This window comes from Varroa jacobsoni, unplaced genomic scaffold, assembly GCF_002532875.2.
Source record: "Varroa jacobsoni isolate VJ856 unplaced genomic scaffold, vjacob_1.0 scaffold_875, whole genome shotgun sequence".
Taxonomy (NCBI): Eukaryota; Metazoa; Arthropoda; class Arachnida; order Mesostigmata; family Varroidae; genus Varroa; species Varroa jacobsoni.
In genome coordinates this window covers 106,571-125,724 of record NW_019213777.1, presented here as the reverse complement: position 1 = coordinate 125,724, position 19,154 = coordinate 106,571, and the positions used below count along the sequence as shown (strand labels likewise).

General features: G+C 42.0%; 1 protein-coding gene across 4 annotated transcripts in view; it reads right to left on the bottom strand.

Moving 5' to 3' along the window:
* The window catches only part of MESR3 (misexpression suppressor of ras 3), a 70,889-nt gene that overhangs the window by 30,469 nt on the left and 21,266 nt on the right, over positions 1-19,154 (bottom strand). The window contains exon 2 of one of the 4 annotated variants that reach the window (XM_022840619.2): positions 5,467-5,520. The exons of 2 other annotated variants lie outside the window; for them this stretch is intronic. Coding sequence is in view for 1 of the 2 variants with exons in the window: in XM_022840612.2 (XP_022696347.1) it covers positions 245-253 (9 nt within the window). In the remaining variant the exon portion in view is untranslated. Of the gene's footprint in view, positions 1-244; positions 379-5,466; positions 5,521-19,154 lie in introns of those variants that run through there. One more of the 4 variants, XM_022840612.2, reaches the window with a different exon arrangement.

Here is a 19,154-nt window from a genome sequence, read left to right as displayed (position 1 = left end):
GCTCTAGCTCATCCTCAACGCTGCGACTAATTACATTGCTGTCCCCGAACAAGTTACCTTTAAATATAAGGTACTGTATATATATGTATATATATATATATATATATATATATATATATATATATCTATCTATCTATCTATCTATCTATCTACAGAGCCTTACTTAGAAGCAGCTTTTATCCCATGAAGCTCTTTGCGCTGACACTTTTCAATTCCTACAACTTACGTCCATTAGAATAATTACCGTTGTCATCTGAACTTCCTTGATCCATCTGTGGTTTTGCGTGCCGTAATTATTGAATCATACATTACGTCTAGTTGTTATTAGAAGCAAGCAGTAGGAATCGGTTGTATATACATGTGTATGATTGAAGCAGCAGTGATCACGTACGAATACAGTGGTCCGGCATTTTCTAGTCAAGAAGCCAAATCTTGCACTGTAGACACAAAACAAATTTGATATTACCTACGATGATGAAACGCGAACAACGACTTGTAACCATTAGCACTCTGCATTATTTTTTCCTCAGTGCGATGACTATCCCTGTCCATTCGCTTTCAGTATTTAAGTTGTCCCGCGTCCGTATCATCCATACTGTCACTCTTGCTTAGTAACATCCTCTGAAGTTTCTACTCGCACAATTTGCTTTACGTCTAATTTTCCGATTCTCATGTCCTTTATGCTGCTACCGCTATCAACAGAGCGAACATTCTGCTCGCTCGCCCGTTGTCTGTCTGCATAAAATAGCGTAGCGACAGCGTATCTCACAGTCCCATAAGTAAAACTATGTCTGCTATAGTAGACCACGCGCGTTAGATTCTATCTGTCTATCTAGGTGATGTTATAAACTGATTGTTCCAGGCACCCTGTCGACGTTGGACTGATTCCCACGAGGTGAAATTATTTTTCTCCTACCTCCATTGACGGCGCACCGAGTCAACATAAAGACGCAGGCGCACCGCTAGCGGCAGCTGCAACAGCCGCTTTTGATGGCTTTAAAGCGAATCGCATGTTGCGGGGATTGCACAATGTTGTCAGAGTGTTTCTTCTTCACCACCCGCATTATACTTCAAAACGTGTTCAACCAGCGGAGACAGGCAAAAAACGGGGAATCCCCTCTCGATTTAACTGCAAGCTGTAGCGTTACCCGGCTTCGCAATATGCCCTGACTGGAGCTGATGTCGCTATGCAGCTCATAGTCGATTCAGAAAATTTAAGGTGCCCACAATTCAGCAGTGATCGAAAATAATATACTAGCAATTATTAACAAATCATACCAGAAAGTACGTACACCCCGTAAGACAAAAGTGAGCATAAACAATTACCATCAATCAATTATACATCAGACAATCAATTATAGCAATTCACAATATGTTTCCACAATTTTAGTGTTTCGTGTACGTCGGCTATTATTGTAGGAAGGGCATCGTAACTCAGTGATCACCATGCTGGTCCCATAGAACTCGAGGCACAGCAGTTGTTTACTGGATAGCTATTCAATCTGTTACAAGCACCGGGGCATATTCCATGGGTAAAAAACAAAAATGTAATTTTAGGTACGCACATATACATTGGACTCGCGGCTCCATTACTGCCATCGGATATTTTATCGTACTGCCTCGGGTAATAGCAACGTGGGTACCGCATCGCATGCAAGGCGATACGATTGGGAAAAGCCAGACTAAGCCGATGTAATGGGCACTTGCTCAAGTAAATGCAAGGGGTGTTAGAATTTCTATATGTGGTACAGAGACAATGAAAGTCCAGCGATCCAGTCAACGAGACGCCAGGATACAATTTCTGCGGTGTAATACTGATAACGACGGCAACAAAGCAATAAATAGCAATAGACATTGTAGTGACTGCCAATAATCCTTATTACAACGGTGGCCTCCGTCGCAGGGTAAGAAAAAAAAGCTAGGCCCGCGTATACGCCTATACGATCAGAAAACAACCGATATGATATAAAAAGAAGCCCGTGCCATCAGCGGCACCGTCGATAACGGGCGGAGGTTTCCCTCCGGGAAGAAGGGGACAAGGAGCGACCATTTTAAAGAAATGATATGCAGGGTAAATGGAAAAGAAAATGATTATGGTGCGGCACTATATATATATATATATAAGTATAGGTTTTTTCGGATGAGTCTTCTTCGTGCTCCTTTTTGGTGGCAGGATCAGGCGAGGAAGAAGCAGTCAGGGTGCTGGGGGAAAACGGTGCTTCAGAGATACTGAAGCACAAGAAACATACGCCGACCACGAACGAAATGCGTCATCGCCCTTGCGTTGATGTCAATTGGGGTAAAGCGAAGTTGCATCGTTGTGGGGTTATCTATTAAAGAAAAGGAAACGCGTCTATCAGCTTCGACTTACACTCGACCCGACTTGTATAGTGGTAGACAGAAGAGGACGAAGCCGCTTTCCGTTAGGTGATCTTTAAACAACGGCGGAAAAAGGATCGTCTGACTGAGCAGTGGAATTATGAAACCGATACAAACGTACCGGTACCCTGATTGTTATGGAGAACTCCAGTCTATCGATTTGCTTGCGAGTATGCAAGTCATAGTGTAGATAAGTTATAATATGTTCCTTTTAGGGACTGGCCTTGGCCAGATCAAGCGTATTTTGCGCTCAACTAACCTTTTAGCTACTGCGCGACATACTCCGCAGTACCCCATGGCAATCCACAAGACACAGGTGTAAATTAAAAAATATAATTATTGCTCGAAAACCTAATCGAGTGCTGTTATCATGTAGACGTCAATTTAGCATGAGCCGCGAAAAGCGTTTACGCCACAAAAATTGGACGCATGTAGTTTTTAAAAGCGTAATGACTGATTAAAACACAATCTGTTTCAATCAGTCATTGCAGAACAGAGCATGCCATTTTATATATAGGAGTGAAACCTTTAACAAGCTGCATGTGTAGAAGTGTGCATGCCGATAACGTCCGGATGTCGATCTAACAGTCGACAATGTTCATTGCGGTTTCAACCATGTTGTAGATCCTCCTAGCCATCTTAAAGCACAATTCTTGTGGCGGTTATGTTCTCACCACAACAAAATCTATCGTAACGGGTCTCGACAATTTGTTTGATAGTGAGCCTATTTAATGCACGCACTCGATGCCCTCGTGCATGCAATGGAAAACGCTGTCCTGATGTAACCCTTCGAATAGCGATTTTCGACTTAATTTGTGTCCAGGCGATTCGAGAAATCGACGCTTTCTGTTAAAACTCGAAGCGTGCCTTTGAACTAAGCTCTACCGATCACATATTGAGCCTCCTTATCGATTATCATATCATAAACCAAATGTCACTCCAACATACAGTCACAGTAGCACAATCAGAGCTGTTCGTGTTATTACTGTGAACAGCTATAGAAACAAAGACGAAACTCTATATAAATATTCTGACTTTTTTTGTTTAAACAACAGGTCTCTCTTTGGCTGCAAGCCGGTAGATAGCGCTCAGTCAATGTGCAGAGCAACTAGCGCCTGGTGGGAGGTTATTACCTTGGGGTACGATGTAAGTTCTCAATCGTCTAAATAGAAGATTTCTATTTTAAAGCTCTTAATCAACTTATTATTTACTAGGTAGTTAAATCAAACATAACATATATAGCGAATTGACGTAAAAGTATCAACATCAAATGTAGAGGTCGACTGGGTTCGACTAGCCAGGTGTCACAATTATATGTTATTTTGTTCCGTTACAATACGAGATAATGAGAAAGTCAATGGCCTAACAGAAACTGCTGATTTAACAATCTTGTTTCATGTAGTTAGCACAATATTGAAGTATGCTATAATGACCCGCCTGTGCGTGCTAAGAAAAACGGACGTAAAAAGCGTGAAAAAAAATGTGCACCGAACGAGACTTTAGCCAAGATAACGCAACAGGATGTAAGAGATTACACAAAATTATGGATGACCATCACAATCGTGTACATTTATCGTAACATAACAACCCACTGGATAATTTCAGCTGTTATTTTTATTATTCTACATGCTAGTTGTTAAAAAGCTGGACTTGGTTCAAGCGAAAGGCCGCGTGTCGCTGATAGCAAAACTTTAAGCAAGTGAGCTAGTCAAATGAAAGCTTACCCTAGTTTTAGAGCTCTTATGACACAAAAAAGTAAACTAACGAGAGTAAGTGGTTTCTACACCCTTCTATGCTGTCGAAAAATTGTAGACGGTAGAAAAATTGTTCACGATTACATTTGTCTATCATAGAGACAGTAGAAAAAGGATGCCCACAAACTTCATCCTAAACTATAATCCTAACAGAAACGGTTAGAAAAGAAACAACAGAAAAAAAAACATGGATAGGTGTTATACAAAAATCACCGTTCGGTATTATTAATTTTATCGAATATTTGTCGCCAGCGGAGAAGAACCTCCCCTCAAAAACTGATGCAGTCTGCAAGTGACCAACTGCGTAATGCGGATTATCGAACGTGCGGAATGGTAGTTGAAGATCTAAGCTGCGCGTCTACATTGTCAGAGGTGGACTGTCTTCGGCATCGAAAAAAAACAAGACTCCCAAGTTAATTTCAAAAGTTCTTAGCATGTCGTTACGACGCTTGTATGTAATACAGTCGATACTGTGGCACACTCAATATAACGGTGATACGAGAAAGGTAAATACTGCAGGGAATAATGTTCAGCAATTTAAGGTGCAACAGGAAATACGACATGTCCATGGGCTACCACATGTATAATACCACCGTACGATTTTACAGACCTATTTCATATTTGCCTAGTGCGTGGATTTCAGCTTTTCAATGACAGAAACATGGGTGCGTTTACGTTGCGCACAATTATCTGATAACAGCTCTCAAAATTAAGAGCAGCTGCTATCTGTCTGTCCCAAGAGCCTTATATTTACAACGAAATTTTCTGTTGGGATTTCTGCTATAAATGTTTAGCGAAAATTTCCAATGGCAACTTTATGAAAGTATACCATTGGCAAGTTGGTAGGATTATTAACCCCTTTCGTTTTACTGTAGTTAAGTTAATCGTTCTCTTAAAAAGATCCTTTCTTTTTTTTTTCACAGGACTACAGGTAGATATAGTTTTGCTACATAGACGCGATTATATCTTCATCAGGCATTAAATACTCTTCCATTATTTTTCTTTATCTCCCTTCGCTACCACACAGTAGTAATAAAACCAACGTAGGGAAAACTAACTACGATTACGCGATAAACGAGCCGATGATATTGATAGGCAGCAAGACTGGAAGGGGCCGCTCGTAAATCTGCGGTCAAATACCTTGAACACCACTATGTTACAATGTACAACACCATTTATTATGGTCCTTCGACAACAGCGGTAGCACTAACGGCAGTTGCTCTTCTACGATGTGACCACGATTTTTCGTCATTTCGTGTGTGCATGTTAGCTGACTGACGACGTGATCTTTTCCTCGCTACTAGAAACGATATAAGCTGAAAAAAAGCTCTACCTCGCCTTTCTGCTCTGAAGAGACAGGCCATCGACGATCTCGCAGCGTGCTTACCTGGAAAAGCAATAAGAAAGGCGCTGGAATAGGTAAAACAAATGTTACATCTAGTCGCATAGCCCTCATTGTGCCGAAAGCTGTCTGCGAGTCGCCGCGAGCGCCGCACTACCTAAACGGTAGTACGGAGTATTCCGCTAAAATATGTACTTGCTTGCTGAATTAAGACTAATAGACATTAGTGTTTCCTAAAATATTTTCATAGAAGATTTCTATTTACGTGAATTGTAACTGCGGCTAGACACCGCTGATACAGTTCCATCATTCGATTGAATTCAATTGTAACACATCTCGGTTGCAGAATGAACATTTTTAACGGTTCGATTGTAACAATAAGAAAAAAGGATCTGGCAGCGTTTGCAGCAGCGGTTATATGGCCGGCACTGCATTTTGGCGATGGCCGATCCTCATCATTAGGAAAAGCAGCGCAACGTGTTTTTGATCCGCATACAACACGCATATACATTTCGTATAGATCAGTAGATGACTAACTGGGAAAAATTAGATTGCAAAGAAGAATAACAACAAGAGACACATTTATATATGAATGTATAGGCTGAGTATCTACACGTAGTGTCCTAAAAGCTATACCTAGTGCTCATGAACGTACGTGATTGTGTTTTTTCTTCGTTTCAAGGCACGACTGAGTTGATCAATCTGGTCAGCTTATTTTCGAGAAGGAGGGGACACGGGAAAATGCGCCATCGAGTCCACGGGCCGTCTACAGTTTCAGCAAAATGTTTATCAATCGTTCCGCGCCGGATTCTGCGATCAGTCCCAGTTAACAGTTCGCGTCTTGCGTGCCACGGTCGATTTTGGGTTTTCGGTCAGTGAAAGAATAATGAAAAGACAAATTTCTAGATGGTTCAGTCTTTACTGTAGGCAGCAGTCGCAACGCACACCGTAACAACTGCGGTGTACCGGCTTCGCCATGGAGATGATAATGATTGACGAACAACAGTAGCTTGTTATCAGTTCCTCTCGGAATTTTCGCTTTGCTTCTAGCCAGTCCTTACAACTTTGGGGAGTCAGGAGGATGGGTAAAAAAAAAAAGTACAGCTTTCGATTTCGTTTGATCTCGAAGAAGTATACCATTAGTGGTGTCTTAGTGGCGACGGCAACGGCAGTCAAGTACAATCAGTGTGGTGAACAAGTAGCGTGAAGCAGGGACCCTGTCCTAGTCTCTTTCGAATTAATCCTCAGCTTCCTCCTATGTAAACAGGTCTTCCCTTTTGATTTTGCTTCAGGAGGAGTATTTTCTTTAATAAGCCTTTGAGGCCACAGAATAACCATATACGTGGCTTCTATAGTTTTTATCGTTTTTTCACTTATTTTTCCTTCGTTCGTGAATTCCTGTTCCTCACATCGGCATGCTTGTATGTAATAACTATTATAGCAACGTACTTAGAAAGTTACTGCCCAGATAACACGCCGCCCGCTGTGGTAATGGGAGTGGTAGCGTTGTACGTTGTCCACCTCGAATTGCACTCCATAAAATAGTTCCGGCAGTCGAAGCATTAAAGGAAGCACAGAAAGACTCAATGAGGGGTTGGACTTTGCTGAAAATCGATGATCATCTGTGGCGACTTCGCTGGCTTACCGATAGCGTTATCTTTCACAAACCTTTAATAGTTTTCTTAGGTATGCTCTGGTCTCGTATTCAACGATGGCCATCGTGGCTATCACTAAAATTACCGCAAGGAAAAACTGAGAAAAGTAAAGGACGTGTCGTATGGTAGTCAATTGAAGTAAGCAAGGTGATTTGCAAGGTATTTTACAATTTGATTCGTGAAGGGAGGTTTCCGGCGGGAACCAGTGGCAAAGGCGACCGTAACGGCAACGGCTTTGATCCTCCAGAAAAAAGCGGATGAAAGAACTTCAGCTTACCATTTGTGTTTTTCTGTACTTCTTTTGATGTATCGCCTGTTTAGTTAAAAGTTGCCACCCTCGAACGCAAGACAATGGCAATAGAATGTTGCTGCCATTACTACTGTTGACAAAAAAAAAGTTCGGGAAATTGTAAAAAGCAATTGCGTGTGCAGCGACAACAATCGCCGATGGTCAATTCATTATTCTTTCCTTCATTTCAAATCGTCTTTTTCTTATTGAGCGTTTCTTTCTCTCATTTACGCTGATCTAGTAATCACTGTTGACTCGAACAATTGGGTCCTCACAATTTACCCATGATAATAGGACTATTCGTTTCATTAAGTACAATACAGCATGGACTAGACGAATTGCGGTAACGTACATCTCTTTCGGCCAATAGGCAACAATGTGTACAGTTATATGTATGTATATTTTGCAGCACTAGGGCTCTATTAATTGAGTTTTAGTGCCGCGGTGCTCAATGAAACGCTAATAGAACTCGAAAAATTGGAAAAAATGATTATAGCTACTCTGAGAGAACGTTTTTTTGCAGCTGAATCCTTCTCTTAGCGAAAAAAAAAAAAAAAAAAATTGATATATACGATGGATTCTTGCTGTTCTTATCTTGCTTTGACTAAACACCTAGGCACTAATTTCCGCATCTTATTTACTCTAGCTCCTATGTCAGTTCAATGGAAAAACTTTGTACATGGACGAGAAGCAAACGATGTTCCCAAATGCAATACACTGCGCTTCATTGAACATTCGAAATGATCAATATAAATAAATAGACGTGGTTCTAAGCTGTACTCCGACCTCTACAGCATTTGTCACAAAAGGTTCATGGTTACGCACTGATGACGGAACCTCAGCTGGTCTTCATTGTCACTAAATCACTTAAATGATGGAAAGAGGTGTCAATATCTACACTAAGAGATACGATGTTACGCAATAGCTCGACAAAATACGATTTGAATAGAGTCAAAATACGTTCACAGCAGAAGCAGAAAATTAACATGAGCACAGGACAAAGCTTGGAGCAATAGTGCGAAATCATAATTTAGTCTACATATAATTGCACGGGTATTGAGTGACATCGAGCACAGCGCTCCGGGTCGGTGTATACGCGCGGTCACTGACCCTCAAAATGGAGAATCCTCCTTTCTTCATGTATTTATGAAAACGTTTGCGAATTATTATTGTGACTGGTCATAAATGAAGCTGATGGATTTTGATAGCATAGTGATTTTTGATATAGACGTCGTTTGCCGTCGTGGCGAGACGACTCCATAAAGTGACCGTTGCGCAGCCGTTGAGCATCTCGTCTCAGTCGGCGATTCTTTGTTTTTCATGCGTTCGCACCCCCTTGCGGAAATCACCACTACTACCACAGATATGTGTATACATATATATCGAGAAGGAAAGAGAGAGAGGGAGGGAACTAAGTCTATAGCGTATATGCGGACAGCCTAATGCCCTTCGCATTTACAGGTATGTCTGCATGTTCGTGAGTGCTTATCAAATATGTAGCTTCTATGTGGAATAGCGTGGCGGGAAATCGTCGTCGACCGATCGCGGTTTCTGTCATCCGTTATAGAGTAAACAAGGTCGCTCCCTCTCCCCCCTTTGTCTCTCTCAGCGGTATACGCCAATCTGCACGTACGCCTGTGTATGAATAGATATTACTGTTGGGTGGAGATGACTATGTTCGAAGAGAATACAGTATTGTAACGTAATGCAATGCGATACAAACCGCAAAGGGGTCAAAAGTAGCCGTCAGAACTGACGCATGATCCTCACGAGATTTGTCACGGGTCTCTTTACCGTCAGTGATGCCCGACGAACTGCTGTTCTGATGAACTGACTCCACTCAGCCCATAGCCGGCACTAGCAAATAACAACGCTGCTGCGGCGGTTATAAACAAAAAACGGGAGAAATTTCGTAATTGTCATAGATATATACACACATACACACCCCCGCATGACAAATCTATTAGCGGCATGTGTTATAGATACGAAAGAAAGGCCGGACTAACCAGTTTCAATTATGTACTATAATGTTCACATAATTTACCTAACAACGTTCGTCAATGCTTCCCGAAAAGATGGAAGGACCTGTCACGAGATAGGCTCTTAAAGCCATGCGCATTACAATCAGAACAACAAACAGCGAGAAAATCGTCCAAAAAAGTATCGTGGTACGGGTACATTCCAACGCCTGATCGGCCCTCACACTACGCCCTGTAGTCAGTGTCCTTTCGGAGCTAACAACGCGTATCTTCCGCACTGTTTCTTTTGCCACTGCTGCTACTGTTGTTGCTTCAGATGCCTTTTTTTCTGCATTCAAGGTCAGCTTCTTAATGAGACAAATCATATCGTATTGTACCATATTATACTCGATGTACGACTTGTATTGCGTGCGAGAAAGCGTACGTCGCCCTAAAGAGACACAGTACGTGGCGCATTTGTAGGACACATTCAGCCAATTTGAAATTATAGTGCTAGTTTCATCCTGGCTATCCCATCTGCAAACGAATTTTTATGTTCCATTACAATTATATAGATTGGCTTGCATGATCGAAGTAGGGGTCGGTGGCGACTATAGAACAACAGCGGTAATGACCGATGTCAAGTAGTATTGTCGATGGCAACACCTTTAAAATGGCTGGTAATCACACTTGTAAAGGGAGTGCAGCAACCCAGCGTAGCAGATTATGACACCCAACAATACCTGTCATGTAAATTGTATATGTTAGGACTTGCAATAATTGACCTTGTCTACCAAGGGCTACCGCTAGTGCCGAAAACGAAAGTCAAAAGCTAGAAAGCCGATGGCTCTACCGCCGCTGCCGATACTGCCGTATGTGTTGTAGCCGATTAGATAATAATGCTAGGCGAAGAAGCAGACGGGCGGACAGTTGGATGGATGGATGTCGTCATCGTCGTCGTCGTCGTCGTCGTTGAAGGCTTTTTTCATTTTTCGTATGATACAAGAACGAAAACGCGCGCCTTTCATACAATTTTTCAGGGAAAGGAAAGCCGAAAGTGCACGCAAATTCGAATACAAAATGTTAACTTTTTGTGAATACGTCAATGGGATAACGCTTCACTAACATTTAACTAAGTTACCGTTAACCATAAAACACTCATATCATCATTGGTCGGAAATGCATATGCTATACAATCAAAGGGATGCACCTGGGGAGGCCATCGCTTTTCGGCTTTTCAACATGACTTGTAACGATTCAAAGAAGAAATGACCCGAATATATGAAAATGGCTATTTTTTTAACCTGTACAAAAAAAAAAAAACAAAAAAAAACGAGAGAAAATATACGGTAAGGAACACAACAGCAAAATGGAAAATTTTTCTTTTCCTGTTACAAATGTGTTAGTTGTCCTATATTGGCAATAGTAATAGAAACTAGAAAGACGAGTACCGACGTAAAAGATGGTTATTGGATAAACTATCAACCATATATAAAGCAACATGAAATATTGTTAGCAAAAATTACTTCGCTTAGGAGCGATCAAGCCGACGAATGTGGACACTGCCATTTAAGCTGTGTTATAACAACGATTCTGTGACTGATACATATACTATCGGGCTCAGATAGTTTCTGCTTTCCATAAAAAAGATATTTCTGAACTATAAGTTAACCACATAGGCTACTCATGATAGATATAGTCCGCGAAACTCTTTAACCTTGTGACGAAAGTTCATGACAACAATCCGTCTTCAAAGAGATAATTAAGCTTAGCATTCGCATTTCGGCCCTGTCGCTCAAATTTGTTATTAACTTATCCACTTCCGTTTGCACCCTGTTTTTTCAGTTTAAACATGCTCTTGTACCTCTTGCCTGCAATGACTTAAAAGGGCTCTTCAACGAGCATTCCTAAATCTAGCCATCCCGTGGCAATAACGTCCTCCCTTCTCACGTGCACTCTTCTATTACTATATTGTTTAAATAGCTTTTGCCCTATACCTCCTCACGAATACGGTCTTCCTTCCGATTACTCAACAGAAATGAGCTTGCAGTACATGCCGTTTATAATGGGTGGCAATGTAAAGGTCGACATATTGTGTGACACTGCTAAAGCTTTCGACTGTTTAGACCATGAGCTATTCATCGATATTCTTTCTCGATAAAAGCTACTGAAAAATACTGTTAAGGCTTCGGGGGTTATTTATCGAATGCATTTTTCGAAGTAGATTTGGTAAAAAGGTTTACAGCTACCGACCTGTCTAAAAAAGGTGTTAAGGAAAAGCTCTAAGCGGACTTCTCGTTTCCTTTCCTCTAAATTATGTTATTGCTATTCAACACTTAATAACACTTCGTTACTATCGGCTTAGTAAATGACTCTTGCATTTGTGCGTTTGCATAGTAAAAATTGGCAAAGCAGTTGTCCTATAATGACGACGGTGAAAACAATTGTATGGTTTACTTGGAAACTAATTAAACCCGATAGTCTGGTAATGCATTGACGGTGTTGTAGGCCAATCGAAAATGAGGGCGTGTTATAGGCCGGTAGATCATAAATACAAAATGATTATACAATGAAAACAGCAAATGTCTATAGTAGAACAAACATCTCACTTCCGTACGGTAAACGGGCTAAAAGGAACTATTTCTGAAGGAAAATGTGTTTGATCAACTGTTCCGTTAGCGTAGCACAGAGAATAATTACCGGGTGGGTAGATCGTCATTTTCTGCACAGTAGACATAATAATGCTGCAGTTGTCACAGTTCAGTGCCAAAAACATTATCCTCGACTGTTCCAGTAAATGTTTAACTTTCCGTTGACAAAGTATCCGTTCAACCATTGAAGAGCTTCAGTTTGATTGAAGTGGCGACGGTATCCTGCACCGCAGTGGATCTCAAACCCACGACCAGCATTCAACATCCGATTGTCCAATCCAATGCCGTCGAAGCCTCAAACTGACAGATACCTTTTAAAGGTTCAAAATAGTGATAAGAATAACGAGATGATCACGCCGATTAAATTCTTCGATTTCAGACTGATTGTAGACACCTTCTGCTAAAGCCTCGGCTGCACGCGTAAAAACAACGGCAACCATCATCGGAAGCGGTTATTATATAGGAAGGACTGTTTCGCCTATCGATCTGTGTCTATCTAGTATTACCCGTTCAGTCGTAAGATGAATGCCAATACGTGACCAGAAAATATCCTCTATAGAATCACATACGCCTGTACAAATACCGGGCCGACTGGATTTCTTTAGCCAATCGGCGCGGACAAGTAGCCATTGTGATACCGTTAGAGTAATACATGATGGTACGTTCTTAACCGGGTTTCGATACATGAGTTTAGAAAAAAAAATATCAGTGTAAGGATGTTATCAAGAGAGCAAAAAATACGCGGACAGCAAAGAGGAAATAGTGTGTAAGGCCTCTGTATATTTCAGGCGAAAGCTAACGCAATACTTGCAAGAGAATACTGATTTTAATGCCAGTGCGACATCCTTATGTCTTCGGTTGAATAAATGTCAACTATATGACAATCCAATAAAGGTCGCGTACAAAAGTTCAATTATAAAACACAACAAACAAATGCATCACGATACGTCTACGGAATAGCGTGCCATATAAATGCGTCAAGTTATACGTACATACGTAGGTAAACACCGACAGAATATTTGTGACCCCGCATGGCGGCTGTTAGCGAGACAAGAATTCAGGCGTCTGAAAATACGCGCTGCGACTTCCAGGTTCAGCAATAGAACTGGCATAACGAAAAAAGGTGATCTTTCTATTAGGATACCTATTATAGATGTGTTTTGAAAGGTTCCTTTTTTCAGTTGATAATAATTGTAATTACTGTATAATTTTCAATCATGGACTACATCAGCGATCAGAAGACACGTATGATAAGCATGACTGAAGTGTCTGTTTCGACTGACAATATTTTTCATCAGATATGAGCAAAGATACCCGACCACTAACATTATTGGTTTCATATGTTGCTTACTAACTGTATGTTCATGCATCAGTGCTTAAATCATCAAGAAATTGGCCATCGTAACGAAAACATACTTTATCCAGCACGTTTGGCTACGATATTATTACCATATATTACATAGCTAAAATAACTTACTAATGTTCTGGTTACCAGAGCTACTTTTCGTCCCCATAAGCGACTACTTTGCGCAGAGATATTCCCACACTCTTTTTGATTATCACAAGTTTTGACACACAGAAATAAGTCATTGTATGATTTTGCGTGGTCAGTGACGGTTATAGTCCTTATCTTGGTTGGCGTTTTTTCTGCTGCCGCTTTTGCCGTCGTAGTTAGCGCTATTTCAGCGCTATCGTCGTATAGCGTGTCAGCGTTATGCAGTATTCGACGCTGAGCATTTCCTGCCTTCGTCGTTGGGGGCGGGTGACAACAGGGTATTGTTATACAACTACCTAGCACTTCGCCATACACGTGGCCATCCGGCGACGGAATTGCGATGTACGGCTTTACATATATGCTACGTCACAATATTTAACATGCGTCCTGAGTGCAAAATCACCCTAACAGTTACTAAGTGCAACGCAGGGTACGTCACGATACGGCTCGTCCTTCAGTTCAAACGTTGCAAAAACTGAGCGAGTTACCAATAACAAGGTGTAGTCACGAAGGCTGTCGCTAGGAAACGGTCGGAGACCCCAATGCCGGTGAATGATGGTTGTAAGCCATAAGCAGGTGTTGAGCGTGGGGTCAATCTTCTCATTAATCAGAGAACGCACTTGTACTAGCAGTTCCTAAGCGTAAATGTAGTTCTGGAAATACAGCGCATTTATATATGTAAAGCTATTAAGCGACGTTACTAAAACTGTGAAAGAGCTTCCGCTGAGGCGAAGCTGTTTGGGTTTTCGCAGATGTCGCATGCGCGGCCTAGTTGTCTGCCACTATCCAAAATTGATTTTTATCTGTCGATGGTAAAGGAGCAAAGTAGGGACGCTCGCAACGGCAGGAACACAGGGGATTAGAATCGACCGAGGAATCGCAGTTGTACAGGCGATCGTGGCTAAGGTTGTTCAACTTCCTTCGATGGGTGTTAACAGTCGCGACCGCAAACTATACATAGGAGAGGTCGCTTTGACTTGGACATGTATTATTACTGTTATCAGGATAGTCGCTGGTAATACCTAGAAGAACCTTTGGCAAAAGAGGAAGAGGCGACTGGTGTTTGACTGCTGCTTAATTGGAACGACTCCAGAAGAAGGCGCTAGACAAGTCTGATTTGGAATCACACTACTTACTGCACAAGCCAACTGCCAGTCTACACGATCATAGCTCCGTTTTCTGGAAGTGTTTCGGCGACGCATACCGACCATTTAATCCTACCAACGGAGGCGCCGTCGCTGTGATACGTGATGACCACAAACGAGCTGCTGTACTATGCGAAGATCCTTGCAGAAGCTCAACAATTAAAGATTTCCTTCACATTTTTTTCTACAACTCTGTCTTGGATCGTAATATTATCTGTCGTCTATTGTCGCCTGCCATTCCATCAGAATCACCTTTTTACGCTTATCGCTCTGAAGACTATTTTTTCTTCTTCACAGACATAGAAATTTGCCCAAAAGTAGCATCAGTCATCAAAAAGACAATGAAAACGGGATATCCTACTCGAATAATCTAACATCGTATTCACCATTGTCGGGTAAAAATGGCCAGCTCAGGGCACTACTACTATACATAGGATGGGCACGTTAGTTGGGTAAGCGCATCCGTTGTGACTAGTGCCCAAGGCAATCTTTGTCGCCTTCTGACTGGAGTAGCACTCCTGTATCACTCCTGCCAGGATGGTTACAGCGGGTTTACATTTTTGCCGTGGCTGACTATCGTCTACGTTCACTAACGAAAATCATCGCTTAGCTTATTATTATCGGTCTTCTTTGTGTCGATAGACAGAACAGCGACGGATGGTGTCGCATACGCCCAGTACCAGCTGCAATGAAGCGTATCGTACTTGATCGGGTCGGCGGTACTATGATGCGGAGGTTCCTTTAAAAGCTAGCGAAGGCCAACCATCACTGACTTATGCGTTCGATTTCCTCTATTTTAATCCAACCGGCTTTAGTCCAGCTGTTCTCCATGTCTATCACACCTGATCGACACCTTCCACGGTTATAACTGGCTTCAGCGGCCAGGCCGAAGCCTATAGACAGCAGTCGCAAGTAAATATAGATAGACATAGACGCTGTAGAACGGAATCGTTTCGGTGAATATATTGTCCACATGTAAAAATCAAACAAAAATGTGTCTCTTTTTGTATATATACAATACACAATTTTGGCGGTTGTAAACTTTACATTAAAGAAACCCGTCACAGAGAGCTTCGGGACGTGGCTGTTAGCGTTAGGCGAAAACACTTCAACCACAAGTTGATTGCCAGGTTTACCTCAGGAGACACCTCTATAGCAGCAATAATGTTGGTAAGCAACAACGTTGATAGGACTTCATTGCCACCAATTACAGGCAATTAATGGCTGATGCTTCCATAGAGTCGCCACTAGTGTTCGCCCGACGAAGTGCTTTTTTGTGTGATCGTGGTTAAATAGAAGAGGAAGGAATAAACTTTTCATGACCACCGAATGCTTTTTTGCTGTCATTAACCTCCTGCTGAGTGCTACCATCGCCGCCGCCACCACCACTATGGCTTTATCGATTAGTGACAGTCGCCTCAGAGTTAGCTAATGCTGGCCCCTAGCTTCGTCCCTAGCATCCTTCTCTGAGCTAGGTGAACTTCAGATGAACAACAAAAGGGGATACGTCTATCGTTATACAACGATAACGACCACTCCGCCACCGACTACGATAGGCTACAGGGCCATAGCGTAAACTGTTTCATTATCGTAACTGTTTAGCTTGGCCGTAATCCTTTCAGTTTCCTGTTTGATTGGCCCCACCTCTATAACTATGTGTCATCAGTGAAATCCGCTCCTCCGCGCTGTCACGCCATGGCTTGCATGGAAAACGTATGGCACGTGGAGATAAGCTCAGCGACAAACAAATGGCGGCCATTGTCACAAGCGGTAGCTTATTAATGGCCAATGCTGGATAGAAGGAGCTGCTTCGTCAACGTACTGCCGCTTCCTACTGAAGGGCGAGCTCAGCTGGACAGCGTGAAACATTGCACGCTCTTGACAGCCAAATTGTTTGTTAACTTAAAAAACGTAGTCGAACAAACACCGAATCAACAGGCTAAGTAACTTGTAGTTGATGTGACGCAATCGACAAGAAGGCCAGACTGGGTCGTTTCCACTTGAAAAAAGGCTTATCACAAGCTATAAGTGGCTGTTTTTCTCAGGTTTTGCCTCCGGGCCATCTTTACATAAGTATAGCATACTTCGCTCGAAAATCTACGCGCTAAGTAATCTTCTTACTGCACGCTACGCATTAGTTATGATTACTGAAGCTAACTATTGGCTTGGAGAATAACTATAAGAAGCGTCAAACCTAGAAGCATTGTGTAGAAGTATATTTAGTTCAATTGTTAAAACAATTTACAGTTGAAATTATACTTTGTTTTTCGAACAGTATCACCAGCTGCTGAAAAATATGTCACTTCAGCTGCCTATTGATTTTTGCTACTTGTACTAAAAACGAAATTCAGAAATACATCTGAGCGCTATCTGACGGTGTTCTGGCAGTCTCCATATAATCGGATGTGGGATCGTTTGGACTAATGCTGTGGTTTGTAATGACAATGACATCAGCAGGTTACCAAAAATTTCTTTTAGCCGCAAAAATATTTAAATGGAAGGAAAACATACCGGGAGTTGTTCGTTATCAACAACAAAAAAAAAAACGTAGTCGCCACAAGCGTACCAGGATGGAAGTGTGACACGATGGTGACGCAGCAGATATTGGATTAGACTCGTGGCTCATGTAATTTTGCACAGTGCAAGAGTACGCTGGCTGGTTGACTCTCTCTTTGCGGTAATCTTCTATGTTTATACAAATATCGTTCGCTCGCTTTCATGTTCCATTACATCTGCTTTCAGTTCCGTTTTGACCTCGTCGACATTGCATTGGGGCTCGCGTCCGATGGGCCTCTCTGAATCGCGAGAAACGACACGATCGTCTTATTTGATCGTGACAGGTAATACGTAGTATAACCTGAGCCGCGAATCCATGTACTTTTAGGTGGGGAGATTAACGCCCAACAAGCGACCTCAAAGGACGACTAGTGTCGTCACAGCAGGGGGGTGAAATAGTTAGAAAGAAAACTTGATGTTCTCAGACAAAGCCAAGGAACTGTCACAGCATTTAGCACGGCACCAAATTAATGCTAGTAGTCGCCGCAGCATGGGTAATAAATCTTGGGATTTTTTGTTTGTGCTTTAATTATTACACCTGAATACTTCCCTATTCTGTACTACTTGCGGTTTTTTTTTGTTTGGGTTGATTCCCTCTTTGTTAAGCAGCCTTGCATGTGTATGGCTACAAAAACAGTTCTATTGAAGGAAAAAGACCTTTAGATTCACATAGAGCTTGGTCTAACTTGGGTTTATAGCATAACCGTTGACTCTGATATTAGTAGCCATGTTAGCTAACATTATCGTTTGGGTCTGCTAAAAGTGAACCGCTCTTTTGCGACTTACGACTACGCACGTTGTTCATTAATTTTTCGCCTACCTGCAGACGACACGACAGGTAATTTGTTAACGTTGTGGTTCATGAGTAGCGGCAGTAGCAACTTACTGTGACTCTGCTGTATCCGGTAGGCGTCGGTCATAACCAGCCGCTGGATCCTTTTGTGCGCCAACCGGTGCTTAATAAATGGCGGTGCCCAGTGAATTGCGTTCTTCCAAGCTTATCAGCGTCTCCCTCTCGAAGCTGTGCACCTCACAGGCTTTACAATGGTGTTTTCATAGAGTCATGTCCGTGGCCAAGTTTTGGCATTGTTCCTCGTTCGAGCGTGAACGGAACGCCAACGAAGAACTAGAAACACGGAAGAATTTACAAATTCAAACGAAAGAACTCTACCTTTGTTTCATTGTATATCTTCCGTCATTCTGCTGCTGGGACCGTCTGTATATATAATAGCTTAATTTACATTCCTACAGAGGTGTACGCCACGGCGTTGCAGACGTACTAACAGACACCACTCCGCCACAGAAGCACACCCATTTATGTAACCGCTATAATTATGGTGTTCCCTAAGAAAAACGAGAGTTAGGCAGTTCCATTAAAACGACGAGAACGTAAAACGAGACGGATAACGTGCGCTATGAGCGACGTTTGCTTTTCCTGACTGAAAAGTTCAGCTGGCGAAGAATAACGCTATTATGTAAAGGCTGATGCATTTTTTTCCGCATTTCATATTTAATAATGGGGCAGCGCATTTAGACAAGTCACACGCGTATCTGAAATATAGTTCTGTATGGAAATTGTGAACTAAGGGTAACATACAAAACATCATCTAGACAAGGTGGGTAGCTATTTACTTTAGTGATCAAAAACTGATCGTTAACACAATATTATAGCATAATGGACGTTCAAGAGGGGAGTAAAGGACAATCATGGAACCTACATCGATGTGATTTTCACCTTAAGGTTGGCAAACGTCGAGCCGATTTTCCTGTACCAAATCGTAGCACCGAATCCCAGCTATAAACGCCATAATGACAACTACTTTTGGCACTATGAGGCTAAATAACACATGGTGAGATCTATTACTGCATTGGAAGTAGATGTTGCTATCGGGCTTGAAGTTGTTTACGTTTGCATCTGCCGAACGCCAAG